The 17260-nt window shown below is 45.4% G+C and overlaps 1 protein-coding gene across 2 annotated transcripts in view; it reads left to right on the top strand.

The window, feature by feature from the left end:
• Positions 1-17260, top strand: part of LOC147145354 (RNA-binding protein Musashi homolog 2-like) — a 160644-nt gene that overhangs the window by 134383 nt on the left and 9001 nt on the right. For both annotated transcript variants that reach the window (XM_086036066.1, XM_086036065.1), the window contains 2 exons: positions 13878-13997; positions 16186-16389. In XM_086036066.1, coding sequence (XP_085892192.1) covers positions 13878-13997; positions 16186-16389 — 324 coding nt within the window. The remainder of the gene's footprint in view (positions 1-13877; positions 13998-16185; positions 16390-17260) is intronic.

The following is a 17260-nucleotide window of genomic DNA, read 5'->3' as shown; positions in this document are numbered from 1 at the left end:
AAGAAAGTATTAAAGAAAGTCCTTAACTGGATCATTTTCTGCATTTCACACTCAGTCAGTTCTTATTCATTTATTTATTTAAGGGGGGGGGGTCTTGTATTTTTACGTCAGTGTGAACAATAGAATTCTTTTTTTTTTCATATAAATTGAATTAATTATAATTTGGATATGTATCCTGTTATGTGCTGTGAGGCAAAAGGCCAGGACCCACGAGGCAAAGATCAAGAATCCAAAAAGCAAAAATTTATTTGGGCACAAAGTAACAACACAAAAATCACTGGGCTCAAAAATGGAAAAAACTAATGTGTGCTCAGGAAGACAAAGTAGCAACTAAAAATCACCTTGCTCATGGAAATGCATGTAACAACAAAAAGGAATTATTAGATCACCCAGAGTTTTCCACCCTAGGGGCTGGAACGCGTGGCAGGAGGGACTTGACAGCAAGTGGCGAGACACAGCGTGGAGGTCAAGGAAAGTTCTGGCACAGGAGCAAGGGGAGAAGCTGGTTAAATAGTCTGGCATCTAACAGCCTGATGTGGTTCAGGTGAGTGGGTGAGTCTCTGCTCCAGTGTTCAGCCCCACCTCCTGCCACACTCCAGCGCTGCAGAGAGGGCGGAGCACAGAGAAGGAAGGGGAGAAGCAAGAACTACAGTGCAATATAGTAAGGGTGAAAACGAACCATGACAGTAGCCCCCCCTAACGAACGCCACCTTGGCGTCCTACCGGGTTTACCTGGGTGACGGGCGTAGAAGTCCCGCAACAGTTGTGGGTCCAAAATGAGGGATCGTGAGATCAAGGAGCGGTCCTCTGGGCCGTACTCCTCCCAGCTCCCAAGTTACTAAAAAGCACTGCCGTACTCGCCGTACTGCGGACATCGAGGATGCGATCCACCGTGTATGCTGGATGTCCGTCAATTATGCGAGAAAGAGGCGGTGGTGGTTCAGCTGGCTGGAGAGGGCTGTCGGTGACGGGTTTCAAAATCGACACATGTAATTTGGAACTTGAGCGAGGCTGGAAGCTGGAGGCGAATGGCGCTGGGGTTGATGATCCTGTCGATGGGGAAAGGGCCAATGAAGTGGGGGGATATTTTGCGTGAGTCTACTTAGAGGGGCAGATCCCGTGCAGACAGCCAGACACGTTGCCCCACCCGGTAGTCTTCAGATCTTGATTTGCACGCTTTATCTGCCCGTTGGTTTGAGGGTGGTAGCCGGACGAGAGGCTGGCTGAAATCCCCATCGCCCGACAGAAAGCCTTCCAGACATGGGAGGTGAACTGTGGGCCTCTGTCCGACACATCGTCGACGGAGATGCCATGGAACCTGAACACGTGCTGGACCAGGAGGTTGGCAGTCTCCAAGGGGGTGGGAAGTTTGGGGAGTGGAACAAAATGAACTGCCTTTGAGAACCTGTCAATGACAGTGAGAATGCTGTCACTCACCTCTAATGGGGGGGAGACCGGTGACAAAGGTCCACTGCGATGTGGGACCGGGGCTGAGAGGGAATGAGGAAGGGGTACAGGAGACCCGCTGGGGCTTGATGGGAGGCTTTTTTTTTGCGAGCGCAGAATGAGCATGAGGCAACGAAGGCACGAACATCTGCAGTCATGGACGGCCACCAGAAGCACTGCTGGATAAGGCAGAGTGTTTGATGATGGGGCGGTCGGTGAGGGTGAAGTCAAAGTGCCCAACGAGCCTGGCGGGAGTTCAACCTTTTGGCAGAGTGGAGGTAGGACAGGTTTTTATGGTCTGTCCAAACAATAAAGCGCTGGGCTGCTCCCAATGCTGCCACTCCTGAAAGCCAGAACCACCACCAGCAGTTCACGGTTTCCCACATCATAATTGCGCTCAGCTGGGGAGAGGCGTCGGGAGAAGTAAGCGCAGGGGTGCAGTTTCTGGTCCGCGGGCAGGCGCTTAGAGAGCACGGCCCCCATTCCTGAATGAATCGCCGGTAGAAATTGGCGAACCCTTGAAAACGCTGTAGCTACTTACGGCTGATGGGAACTGGCCATCCTCTGACTGTTTCGATTATAGGGCGATCGGCCCCAGGTGCCGTTTTTCCACTACAGAGCCCAAGAATTTAACAGTGGAAATGTTAAACTCACATTTCTTGGCCTTAACAAACAATTTATTTTCCAGCAGCCTCCTGAGAACGTCCCTCACATGGTCCACATGCTCCTTCTGTGAGCGAGAAAACACAAGGATGTCCTCTAGGTATATAAATACCGTCTTGTTTAGCAAGTCTCTCAGTACATCATTCACCAAAGATTGGAAGACTGCCGGATCATTTGTGAGCCCAAAAGGCATGACCAGGTACTTGAAGTGGCCTAAATGGGTATTGAAGGCAGTTTTCCATTCATCACCTTCACAGATTCTCACCAGGTGATTGGCGTTACGCATGTCCAATTTGGAGAATACAGTTGCGTCATGAAGAGGGTTGAATGCTGAGTCAAGAAGTGGCAGAGGGTACTTGTTCCTTACTGTGATAGAATTTAGGCCTGTGTAGTCAACGCAGGGCTGCAGGGTTTCGTCTGTCTTCTCTACAAAGAAAAACCCCACGCCTACTGGAAATGAGGAAGGGCTTTTGAGCTCGGCAGCTAGTGATTCATTAATGTATTTCTCCATTGCTTCGCGTTCTGGTTTGGTCAGGTTGTATAGTTTGTGGGTCGAGAGCAGAGCCCCTGGAAGCAAGTCTATACCGCAGTCATAGGGCCAGTGCAGTGGGAGGGAACGCGCTGAGTCATTACTAAAAAACGCCTTTAGGTCATGGTAGTCGCTGGGGACGTTGCTGAAATCAACGACCTCTGAGGTGCAGGTGTGAATGGGGACTCTGACAGGTACTGCCGACTTTAGACAGTGGGAGTGGCAATGGTTATTCTAGTCTCGAATACTACCTGCGAACCAGTCTATGTGAGGATTGTGCAACTTAACCAGGGTATCCCTAAAATCACAGGCGTGAGTGTGGAAGCTATTACATAAAACTCAACTATTTCTTGGTGGTTACGGTGTGTTACTACCTCTTTTTGAACGCTTCCATCTACTGCTACTACCCTCTTCGGCGAAGATAGCAGGGTCAGCGAAGATAGCAGAATCAGTGAGAGGTTATTTAAAACATAGTAAGTGTCTATGAAATTGTCATCGGCCCCTGAGTCAATCAGCAGGCAATGCACGTTGTGATTCGTGAATCATACCTGGTACGCGTGTTTGGGAGGAGGAAAGGGAAGAGATTCGGCTCACCAATGCCTCCCCATCCTACTGGTGAGCCCCGTCTTTTGGCAGTTCGGAACAGCTGGCAACGAAGTAGCCTCCCTGACCACAGTAGAGGCAGAGTTGATTCTTCATGCGCCCTTGTTGTTCAGCAGAGGTGAGTTGAGCCCTCGCCAACTGCATGGGTTCCACAGGGGAGGTCGCGCTGGGTTGAGGCTCGGGAGCATTGATAGCTGTAGAGAAGATGAAGTTGCCCGCGCTAGCCATGCTGAGCGATGAGGAAGCTGGGCCGTGGCGAGCTCGGTATGTCTTCTCCTTCCGTCTCTCCCTAAGCCTGTTGTCTATGCGCGTGGCTAATTTTATCAGTTCATTGAGCAAGCCACACTTTTCCCTCACTGCTGTCTCATCTTTAACCTCCCAGCCAACCCCTTTTAAAAAATTGCCTGCAGCGCAGAGTCCCCCCACCCACTTGCTAAAGTTTGGAAATTAACAGCGTATTGTGAAACCGTCCGACTGCCCTGATGTAGGTCTAACAATTGTCCGACTGCGTCCTTACCCTGCACTGGATGTTCGAAAATACACTTAATTTCTTCAGTGAACTCTTTGTAGTCTGTCAACAACTCGGATTCTTGCTCTGTAATGGCTAAGCCCCTAGTGGCTGCCTGTCCTGATAATAAATTCATGGTGAAGGCTATTTTAGACTGGGTGGTAGCATAAGTGCTAGGCTGCTGGTTAAACACTAATGTACATTGTAACAAGAATTGTGCGCATGTACCCAAGTCCCCCAAATACCTAGCCAGGATTGGAATGAATGGGTCTCGGGGAGATGATGTTGGGGAGGCGAGAGGAACGGCAGCGTGCTGGGAGGACGTGAGGACCTGAGGAGCCACATTGGAGGGAGCTGATTGTAGAAGGCTGCCAGCTGTTCACTCATCCGGGCCACGTTGGTGGAGAGTTGCTGCAGGTGGTCCAACACTTGATGCAAGGTGGTCTCATGTTGGCTGACCAATGTTCCTTGCGCTGAAAGCACAAGCTTGAGACACTCCGTCTCTGCTTGGTCCATTTTGTGTTTTGACCAGATGATTCTGTTACGTGCCATGAGGCAATTCAAAAGGCCAGGACCCAGGAGGCAGAGATCAAGAATCCAAAAGGCAAACATTTATTTGGGCACAAAGTAACAATACAAAATCACTGGGCTCAAAAATAAAGAAAACTAATGTATGCTCAGGAATACAAAGTAGCAACTAAAAATCACCTTGCTCAGGGAAATACATGTAACAATAAAAAGAAGTAACTAGATCACAAGGAGTTGTCCACCCTAGGGGCTGGAACGTGTGGTTGGAGGGACTTGACAGCAAGTGGCGAGACACAGCGTGGAAGTAAAGGAATCCTCTGGCAAAGGAGCACGGCAAGAAGCTGGTTAAATAGTCTAGCATCTAATCCGCCTGATGTGGTTCAGGTGAGTGGGTGAGTCGCCACTCCAGAGTTCAGCCCCACCTCATGCCACACTCCAGCACTGCAAAGATGGAGGAGCGCAGAGAAGGAAGGGGAGAAGCAGGAACTGCGGTGCAATATAGTAATGGTGAAAACGGATCATGACAGTATCCAGTGCGACTACAGTGGTAAATACCAGCAGGACCATACATGACGCAGGACATTAAATCAAATTGTTAATCCTCTGTTTCTGTCATACCTTGATTATTTTAGTTTGAAGATGTACATATTTAGCTGAGTGTCTTTTCTATTTTGGGCGGTATTCGATACCAAAATGATTTAATTACACTGGCTCAGGGTTACTACACCAAACCAACCACCTGTTTCGCAGGTATGTAGTAATTAGGTTGCTATTTTCTCAAATGTATTTGGCCACATGAAGAAAATAAAAACGTTAACGTAGTTCTACACAGTTTTTGTATTCTATGTAATACATAAGCAATATATAAACACTTTAAACATATTTGCACGTTACCAGTTAGGCACAGTGCTTGAAAGGTTGTAGGGGCGAGTGGAGAAAGCGATTCGGATGGACTTGTCATGATCGTGTTTGCGTCGGCAAAGTTATGACGAGTAGCAGTGTTGACCATATTGGACCTTAATTTAATCCCACTTGAATCATAGACCATCAAGTGGACATATGTGGCAATAGTAATAATTGAGAAACGGAGAGGGTTGATTTTTGACACGAGTCAATGCGTGTGGTTGTCTTTAGTTGCAGTCTCCTGGAAATGACATGAACAAGGGATAATAGTCTAATACTTGCCAACATTTGTCCCTCCTCCAACCGCGCACCTCTGTCAATCCCCTCTTCTCCTCCTTGAGATTTTTGGTGCATGTACGCCAGGGATCTTCAATCCTGTTCCTCGAGGGCCGGTGTCCTGCCTGGTTTCCATCTGTCCCTGCTGTAACACACACCTGATTCAAAGGATCAGGATCGTTATCCAGCTTCTGCAGACCTTTGGTGAATATCTGTAGCAGGGAGAGATGGAAAACAGGCAGGACACCAGCCCTCGGGGAGCAGGATTGAAGACTCCTGTAGTACACAGAGGAGTGAGACCTGTCAAGCTGCAAATCCAAATATGAGAAATTCCCAACATGTGGGGCAGTATTTTCTTCCGTAAACGCTGCTCCACACAACGTGTTTAGTGAGCATGCGCGTCACCTCATGGACGCATTCCGTTCACATTAGAAGTCAAATTTGTTTTTGTAATTTGAGCGAGTATATAAAAAGATTGGATGAACGTAGCCTAAGTGCTCTCTGGTTCTTTCTGAGCGACACTCATGGCCGCCGAAGCGGCAGTAAGTAGCTCATTCATTCCACATCGGCAAGCAGGAGTGCTCGGTTGAGAAATAAAGTCAAAAGCACGGTCAGAAAACACAGTCGCTACGATTTAAATGTTAAAAAGTAAGAAGATTAAAAGGGTCAATAAGATATAGAAATTCCTTTGTCAGAGTCTGGATGTCACACATCAATATGGAAGTCTCCATCGATTAGAGCATTAATAACCTCTGTGCTCAGAGAGGTCACTAGTGAAGTATTTCTTCTAGTAAGGTGGTCTGTATACCATCACATACAACAGAGCATAAGAGTGACCCAGTTCAAAAAAGCTTTGTTCAAAATTGTTGAAAGGAGCAAGCATTGCTAATCCTACTCCTCTGCCCAATATCCTCAGGGAATTAAAGCAAGACAGACAGAGTTTGGATAATGCAGCGGACTCACTAGTGTATGCCTCTGTCACTAAAAGGAAATCTAAACACCAGGAGGAGAAAATTATATTTGTTTGTTTGTTTGTTTAACATATAAACAGATAACAGAAAACAATCAAGTATGAAGTGAGAAAAAACATTTAGAATAAGAATAAGAATAAGAATAAGAATGCCTTTATTGATCCCACAGTGGGGAAATTTTCATTGTTACAGTAGCAAAGATTTAGGTCACACAGGGGCGGCGGCATAATGTGGCCATTAATGTATAACATTGACGGCAAACATTTAGAATCAAACCTATGTAGATATACGCAGTAACATGTGTATATACACATGTGTATACACACCAACCTACATCTACATAAAAAATATGAGGAACACTCATTTCGGCCTGTACATAGTACAGAGGAAAAAATACTCTAAGTGACAGTGCTGCAGTGCTGTAGTGAAATGTAAGGAACAGCATTGGATAAAAATAAAACTAGACTAACAGTAGTGGGGAATGTTGAGTATTGCACGGTATTACAGTAGTGGGGAATATTGGGTATTGCACGATATGAGCTCAGGTGCAGGACTGCACAATTGCACTAATGACCGCCAGTTTGTAGAGACTACACAATGTTCTTGTTAAAGAGTCTGACAGCAGCAGGCAAGAAGGAACGGCGGAATCTCTCCTTTGCACAGCGAGGGTGTAACAGTCTGTCACTGAAGGTGCTGTGGAGTGCTGTTAGGGTGCCCTGGAGGGGGTGGTCCGGGTTGCCCAGCATTGATGACAGCTTGGCCAACATCCTCCTGTCCCCCACCGAGTCCACAGAGTCCAGGGAGCAGCCCAGGACAGAGCCGGCCCTCTTGACCAGTTTGTCCAGCCGCTTCTTGTCCCGGGCCGAGACGCCGCCTGCCCAGGTGACCACTCCCTGGAAGATGACCGATGCAACCACCGAGTCATAAAAGTTCCTGAGGAGTGTCCCCTGAACCCCAAAAGACCTCAGTCTCCTGAGTAGGAAGAGTCTGCTCTGACTCTTCCTATAGAGGGCGTCTGTGTTGTCGCACCAGTCCAGTTTATTGTTCAGATGAACACCCAGGTACTTGTAAGTTGAGACTCTCTCAACATCTGTTCCCCGGATATTCACTGGTGCAGGTGAAGAGTGCTGGCGCCTACCGAAATCCACCACCATTTCTTTGGATTTCCCCGCATTGATCAGGAGGCGGTTCTGCTGGCACCAGTCCACAAAACCCTGAGTAAGTTCTCTGTACTCCCGATCATCTCCGCCTGTGATGAGGCCGACAATCGCAGAGTCGTCAGAGAACTTCTGCAGGTGACAGGTAGGGGTGTTGTAGTTGAAGTCCGAGGTGTAGAGGGTGAACAGGAAGGGAGCCAAGACAGTTCCCTGTGGGGCCCCCGTGCTGCAGAGGAGCACGTCAGACACACAGTCCTGTGTCCTCACATACTGTGGCCGGTTTGTGAGGTAGTCCTGGATCCATGTGGTGAGGTGGTGCGCCACCCCCGCCCGCTCCAGCTTGTCTCCCAGTAGGGTGGGCTGGATGGTGTTGAAAGCACTGGAGAAATCAAAGAACATGATCCTCACAGTGCTCCCCGCCTTCTCCAGGTGGGAGAGTGAAGTGTGGAGGAGGTAGATGATGGCATCATCCACACTGATGCCAGGCTGGTATGCGAACTGGAGTGGGTCCATTGAGGAGCTCACCAGGGGGCGCAGGTGGACAAGGACCAGTCTCTCCAGGGTCTTCATCAGGTGAGACGTCAGCGCCACCGGTCTGAAGCTGTTGAGCTCCTTCGGGTGGGGGGTCTTTGGCACCGGGACCAGGCAGGATGTTTTCCATAGCTGGGGGACCCTGCCCAGCTTCAGGCTCAGGTTGAACATGTGCTGGACAATTCCACACAGCTGGTCTGCGCAGGATTTGAGGAGCTGGGGGCTGATGCCATCTGGACCCGCTGCCTTCCTCGCCTTCATCTTCTTCAGCTGGTTCCTCACCTGAGATGTTGTGAAGGCCAAGGCTGGACAGGAAGGAGTGGTGGCTATCTGGTGTAGCTGGGAGCTGGAGACTGTGGAGAAAAGAGGGGAGGGGGTGACACGCCCAGCAGGAGGAGTAGGTGGAGACTGCAGCAGGAGAGACCGAGTGGAGGCAGGCATCTGATCGAACCTATTGAAAAAGAGATTTAGCTCATTTGCCCACTGCAGGTCCCCCCCAGTCCGGGTCTTGGGTTGTCCGTGGCCTGAGATGGTCTTCAGGCCCCTCCAGACTCCCCTGGCGTTATTCTGCAGCAGCTGCTCCTCCATCCTCTTCCTGTAGGACCTTTTCCCCTCTCTGATCCTCCTCCTCAGCTGGCGCTGCACAGTCCTCCGTTCCTCTATGTTGCCTGACGCAAAAGCCCTCCTCTTCTCCTTCAGGAGAGCTTTTATGTCTGGTGTGATCCAGGGTTTGTTGTTGGAGAAACACCTTACTGTCCTGGTGGGTATGGTGTTCTCCATGCAGAAATTTATATAGTCTGTAACAGTGTCCGTTAGACTACTAATGTCTTCCCCGTGAGCATCGCTGAAAACTTCCCACACAGTTGTGCTGAAGCAGTCCTTTAAGGCCTCCTCGGCCTCTCCAGACCATCTCTGAACCGTGCGGGTCACAGCTGGCTGCCTGCGGACCAGAGGTTTGTACACAGACTGGAGAGCCACCAGGTTGTGATCAGCTTTGCCCAGCGGGGGGAGGGGCAGTGATGTGTATGCCTCCTTGGTGTTGGCATAGAAAAGGTCCAGTGTTTTATTGTCTCTGGTGTGGCAGGTGACATACTGTGTGAATGAAGGCAGAGAGGAGGAAGGGGAGGCATGATTGAAGTCACCAGAGATGAGTACCAGGGCATTTGGGTGCTGTGTTTGTAGCCTGCTCACTGCTGCAGTCAAGACATCACAGGCTGTGAGAAGAGAAGAGAAGACATAACTGCTCATCATTAAACACAGTTTACATCAGGGGTGTTCAACTCGGTCCTCAAGGGCCGGTGTCCTGCCTGTTTTCTATCTATCCCTGCTGCACCACACCTGATTTAAAAGATCATGATTGTTATCAAGCTTCTTTGGAGCTTGTTAATGAGCTGATCATTAAAATCAGTTGTGTTGCAGCAAGGAGAACTGGAAAACAGGCAGGAAAGCGGCACTTGAGGACCGGAGCTGGACTGGTTTACGTGTTCAAAAGGGAGTAGGAGGAAGTAAAAACGTATCTAGTCCTACCCCTTGTTCTTTTTTGACTTTTGACTTGTTTCTAAGTAATACAGTAATCGGTCTTTAATGTAGCATGTCTCAAGAAAAGAAAAGGGAAAAAGTCAATATGTAACCTACTCATGTATGCAACTGCACCTACACTTTTACGTGCATATGATTACATACATGCAGTACTTAAACACACACTCTAGCACATTTGTGTATCGTTATACTCACATTCTCACAAATAATATTTCATTACATTACACTCCATTTAACACATTATAAAAAATATGATATTTGGGCAATTAACTGACTTTTTGCAAATTTATAAACTCTTTTTCTACTTTACTTTTGAACCTGTTTTTGAACACAGCAAGTGATTCACACATTTTCAGGTCAGTTTCAAAATCAAATTTACTCCTCTTACAGAAACACACGTTTGCTGAAAGAGGAAGTCAACCCAAACATCCTTTTTTCAAGAATACGTTCAATGCAGGCCTACTACTTGAAACAACAAATTCTGATATATATTGCGATATTGTAATTGGATTCGATTGGAATAAGAGTTAATCCACGCGTTTTTAGCCATCTCTGGGGGCGGCCATTTTGTCACTTCTGTGGACTGAAAATGACATCACAAATGCACAGGGCTCAGGTAACGACCAATCACAGCTCACCTGTTTTCTGAAACTGAGCTATGATTGGTCATTATCTGAGCGGTGAGCATGATATCATCTTCTGTCGACTGAAGTGACAAAATGGTTACCCCCTGAGATGGGTAAAAGCGGGTGGATTTTGCTGCTTAACTCATATTCCACAAACGCAATATTAATCAGAATGCCTTGTCCCAACTAGTGGGCCTCACAGAACATATTCTGAAAAAAAAATGTTTGGGTTGACTTTCACTTTAATGTTTGTTCTTGTTTTGGATTTTTTGTAGAGACTTGTGCCTCATAAATCATAGCATCTTTCTCTAATTTCGAAGAGCTTCTGATTATTGTAGCACATGTTATTGTGTATTTTGTACATTATTTGCGCTAATTTAAACTCAACCAGATCATAAAAATTCATAGTGTTTAATTTGATACGTAGCCTTGACGGTAGCACTACTTTGTGAATTATTTTTAGGGGAAAAAGGTGACACAAAAACAAAAGACATTGGGCTCTGTTGTGCCATGACTGTTTTCATTTTGGATTCCCACCGGGCTTCCTTTCTGATCGGCTGCACATAATTGTCAACCGTTTACGTGCACGTTTGTCCGCAGGGCACACCACACACAGTGTGAAATCGGGCCAAAACAATACAACATGTTAAATATCCCCGATTTGACGTCGGACGTCCTTCCGAGCGGCGGCGATCCGTCCGAGCACACCACACACAGCAAGATTACCTGCTAAAATTATCTTTGGAGCCATTACGAGAGTCAGCCCCGACCTACGATTGTCGGGATGGGAGATTTGGGGCTAAAATTGGGCCAATTAGCCTGCTGTGTGAACAAGGCTTTAGTATTCTAATTATGCATTGTTCTGGTTTACTGTTCAACTTTTATATGTTGGAGAAAGTGGAAGGGATTTCTGTCACCATGAGTGCGGTTGTCAGTGCTGATGGTTGTAGATAATTTTCATTTGGCAAGCAGACCACGGCTGTCAGGTGAATTTATTGAATAGGATGATTTATTACTCATTCGTTTTTTTGATTGTGGAGCAAGTACATTTCTTCAAATGCTCATCCTTAGGCACACACATATTCACTTGGCAAGATTTACTAAAACAGCATGGAAAATACAGTATGAATTGTAGTCTGACTAAAGCACTGTTAAACAAATTCTGCGAAAATATTCAAGTCTTGTTTGACCTTTGTGTCAGTCTCTGATCCGAAAAACCTTTTAAAGAGGAGATAAGTACCATGGCAAAGAAAATCCCCTTTCATCTAAATTCGGGACATTGACTTTATCCTTTCACCAACAAGGGAGTCAATGACATGGATTTAATGCTGCGTAACATTTTCCTGGATGCTCAGCATCTCACAGGGGCCCCACAAAGCACTGGACCTTGCTCATTACAATCCACTAATCTGCTGAGGCAATTTAACAATGCTCCAATGTCAAGATGCAAAAACTTTAATGAATTACGTTGAGTGTATTCTACCTTTTTCACCTGTAAAAACAAACAAACAAATACATATTTGGAACTGTATTGCAAGGTGTGGAGTGAAAGTCCCCCAAAGTGATTACCGTGTTTCCCAGGATTATCAGGTATTATATGAAAAGAGAAAAGTGTGAATGTTTTGCTGTATTCTTAAAACATGTTAGTAAAAGTAATGTTTCAAATAAAGTTTCTGTCCCATTCGAAAATTCGCTTCTCTGAGAGTGTGAGTGTGAGAGGCACGGCACGCTCCCCTCTCATTAATTTCCGAACTCATCCTATGTCGTAAACCAATCAACAGTTCATGCATGAACTGTTACCATCCAGACTGCCGGGCTCACTGGCACACCGTGTCCACAGTTGGAGCACCTAAAACGCACACTGGTGTCCCATTTTTGGCGCACTCCGAATAACCGAACGGCACAACGCTCTGAGTTTCCTCACGGTCAGAGTGAAGCAGTTCGCCCTCGGAGCGTATTTCTGAATATACCAGAGCTCGCCGCCCCCCAAATCTCTGTTTCCTCATCGTGGGTGCGTTCAGAAATATGATCAGATTGCACTGCTTCACTCAGACTGTGAGGAAACTCAAAAGGTTATTGGAATATGCCGTCCGGTTATGCCAAGTGACCCTAAACATGTGCCTATTGCAGACAGTAGAAGGAAAATAAACAACTGCTGTGTTCGTAAATTAATGTGAGTGGAGTACGATCTGCATCCCGGCAGCCAAGGAGGAGGATGAAACATCGGCTAATAACTATGTTAAAGTTTTTTCTTTTTATCTTAAAACAGCGTACCTTAACTAGAATCCCGCGTGACCATGTAGCCAAAATGTGCGATCCTGTTTTCTTAATCTGCATTTTAAATACTCCTTGTTGTGCAAAGTGAAAGTTAGTTGCCAAGACTACTTCCAGCGGAAGTGCTTCTTCTTCTTCTTTGTCTTCTTTTTTGTATAATAAAGAAGGAAGACGACAATGAGGAAGACCACCGTAGTCATGGAAAATGACTTTGACTTTGCACAAAAACAAGGATTTAAAAGGTTCATGAACCCATCAGGATTGTACATTACGGTAAGCCTTTTTAAGATAAAAAAATAAAACTTGAACATAGTTATTAGCAATTGTTACATCCTCCTCCTCCACAGCCGGGGTGCAGCGCCAGCTCCGCTGCCATGAATTTATTAATGCAGCTCATAATCAGCACCTAAGTAGTTATTCTTCATTTTGCATTTTAAAAATTACATCTATTAAGTGTAAAAAATGTTTAGAAGGGTCAGAGCTGTGTGTGTGTGAATGTGTGTTGTAATGGCTTAATGGAGGTGTACATCCAATCAATGGTCAACTCCAACTCTCCAGTACCCCATCCAAGGAGTCCAAAAGTGGTGGGTACTCTGAACTGCTGTTTGGTGCCTAGGCACATCAACAGTCAGGACCCGTCCCCCCTACCCAAAGGCGGAGGTGGCTAGAGCCAGCTTCTGTAGCCCGGGTCCCCGTGCTCGGATGTCTCCGAGCTAGTACTGCACCCAACCCCTTTGGCCCCTCCCACAGTTGGTGAGCCCATGTTACCATGTTGCCTTTTCAGTCAATGCCCAGCCACCAGTCGCTCACCATCGAGCACTACTCCCAGGGCAGCTCCAGAGGGTGGCCCCGGTGACCGCCTCCTGGCGAGGGAAAACGAGGTCCAATTATTTTTCACATCATAAGGGGTCATTGAGCCATACTTTTTCTTGTAGCTTACCTAAGAGCTGTTTTCCATGGATGACCTTGCCAGGCGCATAGAGCCCCAGACAACTTAGCTCCTTGGTTCAGTGATAAACACAAGCCCCTCTGCCATGATCAGGTGATGGCTCGGAGAGGGGTAAAGAGAGAATTTGGTACATAATTTCACATGGAATAATGCACGCAGTTATGCATCTAAGATGAACCTTAACAAAGCTCAGTTGTTTTACTCCTGCTTGCAAAACGCTAGTGAAAGTTTAGTCTGACTCGCCGACGGTCAGCCATTTAAAATTAGAGGCGGACCGCAGCCTATAGATGGGTACTATTTCAAACACTCAAATTTGAGTAAAATGCCCAGCTCTGAATAGATGACTGACGGATGTCGCATTCATATCTTCCCAGGCTTTCCAGCAACAGCGTATGGATCAGTGACAGCAGCAGTAGCAGCAACATGTAGCTCAGGTAGGGCGACCCGTGGAAGAAGTGGCAGCTACATGGCATACGGGCAGAGCACAGGGGCAGGTAAATGCTCTGTATTCTGCATGGCCTGGCACGCACGCCATGCATTATCTCTTGTTTCATCATCAGACCCCTTTAGTTTTACATACAAATAATACAGACTATATACAATAACCTCTGCATCTCCAATCTTTTCAATGTTGGTAGTGTTGATTGAAATCTGCATGGAAACACTAACACATTTGCTATTGTGGTTGTATTCATTGATGAATTCTAATATGTCACCCATATATATATATATATATATATATATATATATATATATATATATATATATATATATATATATATATATATATATATATATTAGGGCTGTCAAGAGATTAAAACAATTGAGGGATTAATTGTTTATGATTTGTAATTAATTGATCTAATTAATCTATTTTTAATCTCACTTAAAATTGTTGAGGAAAGCCCCAAATCCTCCATTGTCTGTATGCATGTATCTGTATTTATGGTGGATATCTTTTTTTCAATTACCCAGTCATTTGCCACATTGAGGAACTGTTTGGCACATTTATCTAAATAGCCGTGGTTGCGAGTTGAGGTCCAGCGATATGCGTTTATAGCAATACATTTTTCAGAATCCCCCACCAAAACGTTGTTTGCTTTTCTTTTCACCGTCATATATCATGTTGATTTTAGTCATTACCGGAGTCCTGCATTGTAGTTTGTATGATGGGTCATTGGTAGCTGTTAGAACCACCTCAATTAATGCTTTGTCTTCAACTATGTTGATTGGCCTGCAGTTCATCGCTATTCCCTTTGCAAGAACATTCATCAGCCTGTCGGTCGCAGACTTGCTCATACGCGGGCTGTTCTCGAGTTTAGTTTGGCGAACAGCTTTGCAATGGCTCGCTACATTTGCGTCTTCGTTGCTATCATTAGCTGTGGCTTTAGTTGCGGCTGGCTACTTTGTATTTAAGTGGCGGGCTTGAATTGCTTCTTAGGGAAACAAAGTCCTTCTTACAAAGAAATCATATCAATAGTGCGGTCAGGGCGTTTTTTTAAATTTACCATTCATCGGACCAACAACTCACATGCTCCTCCATTTTCTCCTCCGTTGTCTTCTTTCTGCTCCTGAACTTGCCCTCCCACCTACAATAGGAGCCCATCAGGTTATGCCCAACACAATGACAGCCAATCAGTGTCCACTTCAGGGTGCGACACTGACCATTGTTTTTTACACTGACACAAGCCCCATGCATCAAAATGGATCTCATCATCATGAAACAGTAAAATTAGAGATTAAAAATTAGATTAACACCATTAAAAAATATAACGCTTTAACTGTGACTGTAGTTAATTGAATGCAATCAATGCACTATTTTGACACCGCTAATGATTATCTTGGTAACATTTTATTTGGTGTTAATTTCATTAGTTGGCAGCATGATTTAATGTTTTGTGATGCCTCGGCCTTTGGATTCTTGATATTCCTTTACTCAGTCTGCCCTTGTTACCAATTTTAAAAAGTTTGAATGTGCTTCTACAAAAAAAATGATAATTAAATACTCACTTTGCTTTGTTTGTGTTATTACCCAAACTATTGAAATATGCAATGATGACAATGGGATGATTATGAATAAGTATAAGGAGCTAAAAGCACAAATAATTCTACAGCAGGGATTTCCATCCGTACTTTAAACAAAGACAAACGGTTATAAGACTGAACTACTCCTCTGGTCCATCATCTCGAGCGTCTCACCCTGTCAGTGTCACATCTAAAATGGAGGAGGCATCATCTGCTCATCTTCATTGATTTATGAGCAAAGCCTGACACAAATGATTGCTTGATTTCTTAATCATTGTTCCTCATTATGCTTCTGTTGAGGATCTACAATAATTTTGATCCACCACAAAAGAGTGTTGATTGAATCTTCGGGGTGCTATAAATAAGACAATGCCATCGTAATAGTTTTTATGCACTAGTGCTTAGTCCGAGCGGTACGTGTTTGTGTTATCTAGTTTTCAATGTGATTTGCATAGCAAAACCAGCTTAGTTTATTAGTCTGAGAATGTTTCAAAGATGTCGGGTGTAAATGATACCTTTGATTGATACGCTACGTAGTCAAATTGTAGCGTGACAGAATAAGATCAATCCATGGGATTGATAGTCTTGGCTGGGGATCACAACAGCAACATGCAAAGACAGCAAACTGAAAAAATGTTCCCTTCTCCCATCTCCCAGGGCTCCCTGATTATGGGTTGTGCTCTTTGGCTGGAACCAGCGCTGACATGAGGGATGGAGCACACTACTCCGTTGCTGACTATAGCTCCCTCGGGCCACAGACGGCGGCTCAGATGCTACCTAATGAGCATGCCAGCTCTGCCTGCAATTCTCCCTCTGCCCTTCAGCACCACCTTCACAGCCCGGACCCTTTTAAAAGCCTAGGTGTGTAAATTCACGTGTCCTCTCCTCCCACGTATTTTTTCCAAGGATAGTGGTTAAAGTGGTGAAGCACGAGTCTGTGAATGTAATGGACATTTGCCTATAATATGCTGCATGCACTCCCTTTGGAGAGGTGTTCATTTGCCACCTTTTGTTTTATTATTGGGTCTATAGTACATCATTTCTCATTCGCACTGTTGGCTAAAAGTGATGGCCGTTTCAAGGGGATAAACTACATTCCCTCTACATCTGGCTTCATCTAATCAATCTAATTAGCTTTTTGATGACATTACAAAAGACAATCTGTTAAAGGTTGGGGATGCAGGAAATTGAGTCCGTTCAAGTTTGTCAAGTGAAGAAGGAAACGTGTCACATCTGTGCCCAGATCACACCAAATATGTAAATTTTGAATTTCACCAACAATAGATTGGTATGTATTTGAGAATGTTTCTTTCTTGCACCATGATCATGCAGAAAATGAATGTCAGCGGAACTGTGTCTATAGGTTATTAACGTGCCAAAAATTGTTTTATGCCTGCTAAATGTCAATTCTGATGTTGTGGTCTGTCCCGTCTCCATTTCTGTTCACTTGGGACAGCTCAGACTTCCATTTTAACTGCCTAAGGGTCTACTGAGGATGAACAGATCTTGAATCAAATCCAGAACAGAATTGGGAATTGGAATGATAACTGTGTACAGGGTCCATAGCCACCCTTATGAAGAGGTTTGAAGATTTTGCACAAATCTTTGTAGCCACACATTGCACAATCAACCAGCATTACTGCTGCTGCACAATCCCATAGGGCTGGAGATAACATTTTGACCATATAGTCAATATATTTTAGCCATGTGTTATAGGATGAGAGTCTCTTCA

This window comes from Filicampus tigris, chromosome 7 (genome assembly GCF_054856515.1).
Source record: "Filicampus tigris isolate MCC_2025a chromosome 7, RoL_Ftig_1.0, whole genome shotgun sequence".
NCBI classification, from domain to species: Eukaryota; Metazoa; Chordata; class Actinopteri; order Syngnathiformes; family Syngnathidae; genus Filicampus; species Filicampus tigris.
Note: the sequence above shows the minus strand (reverse complement) of the source record. Positions and strands in the feature narration are given on the sequence as shown.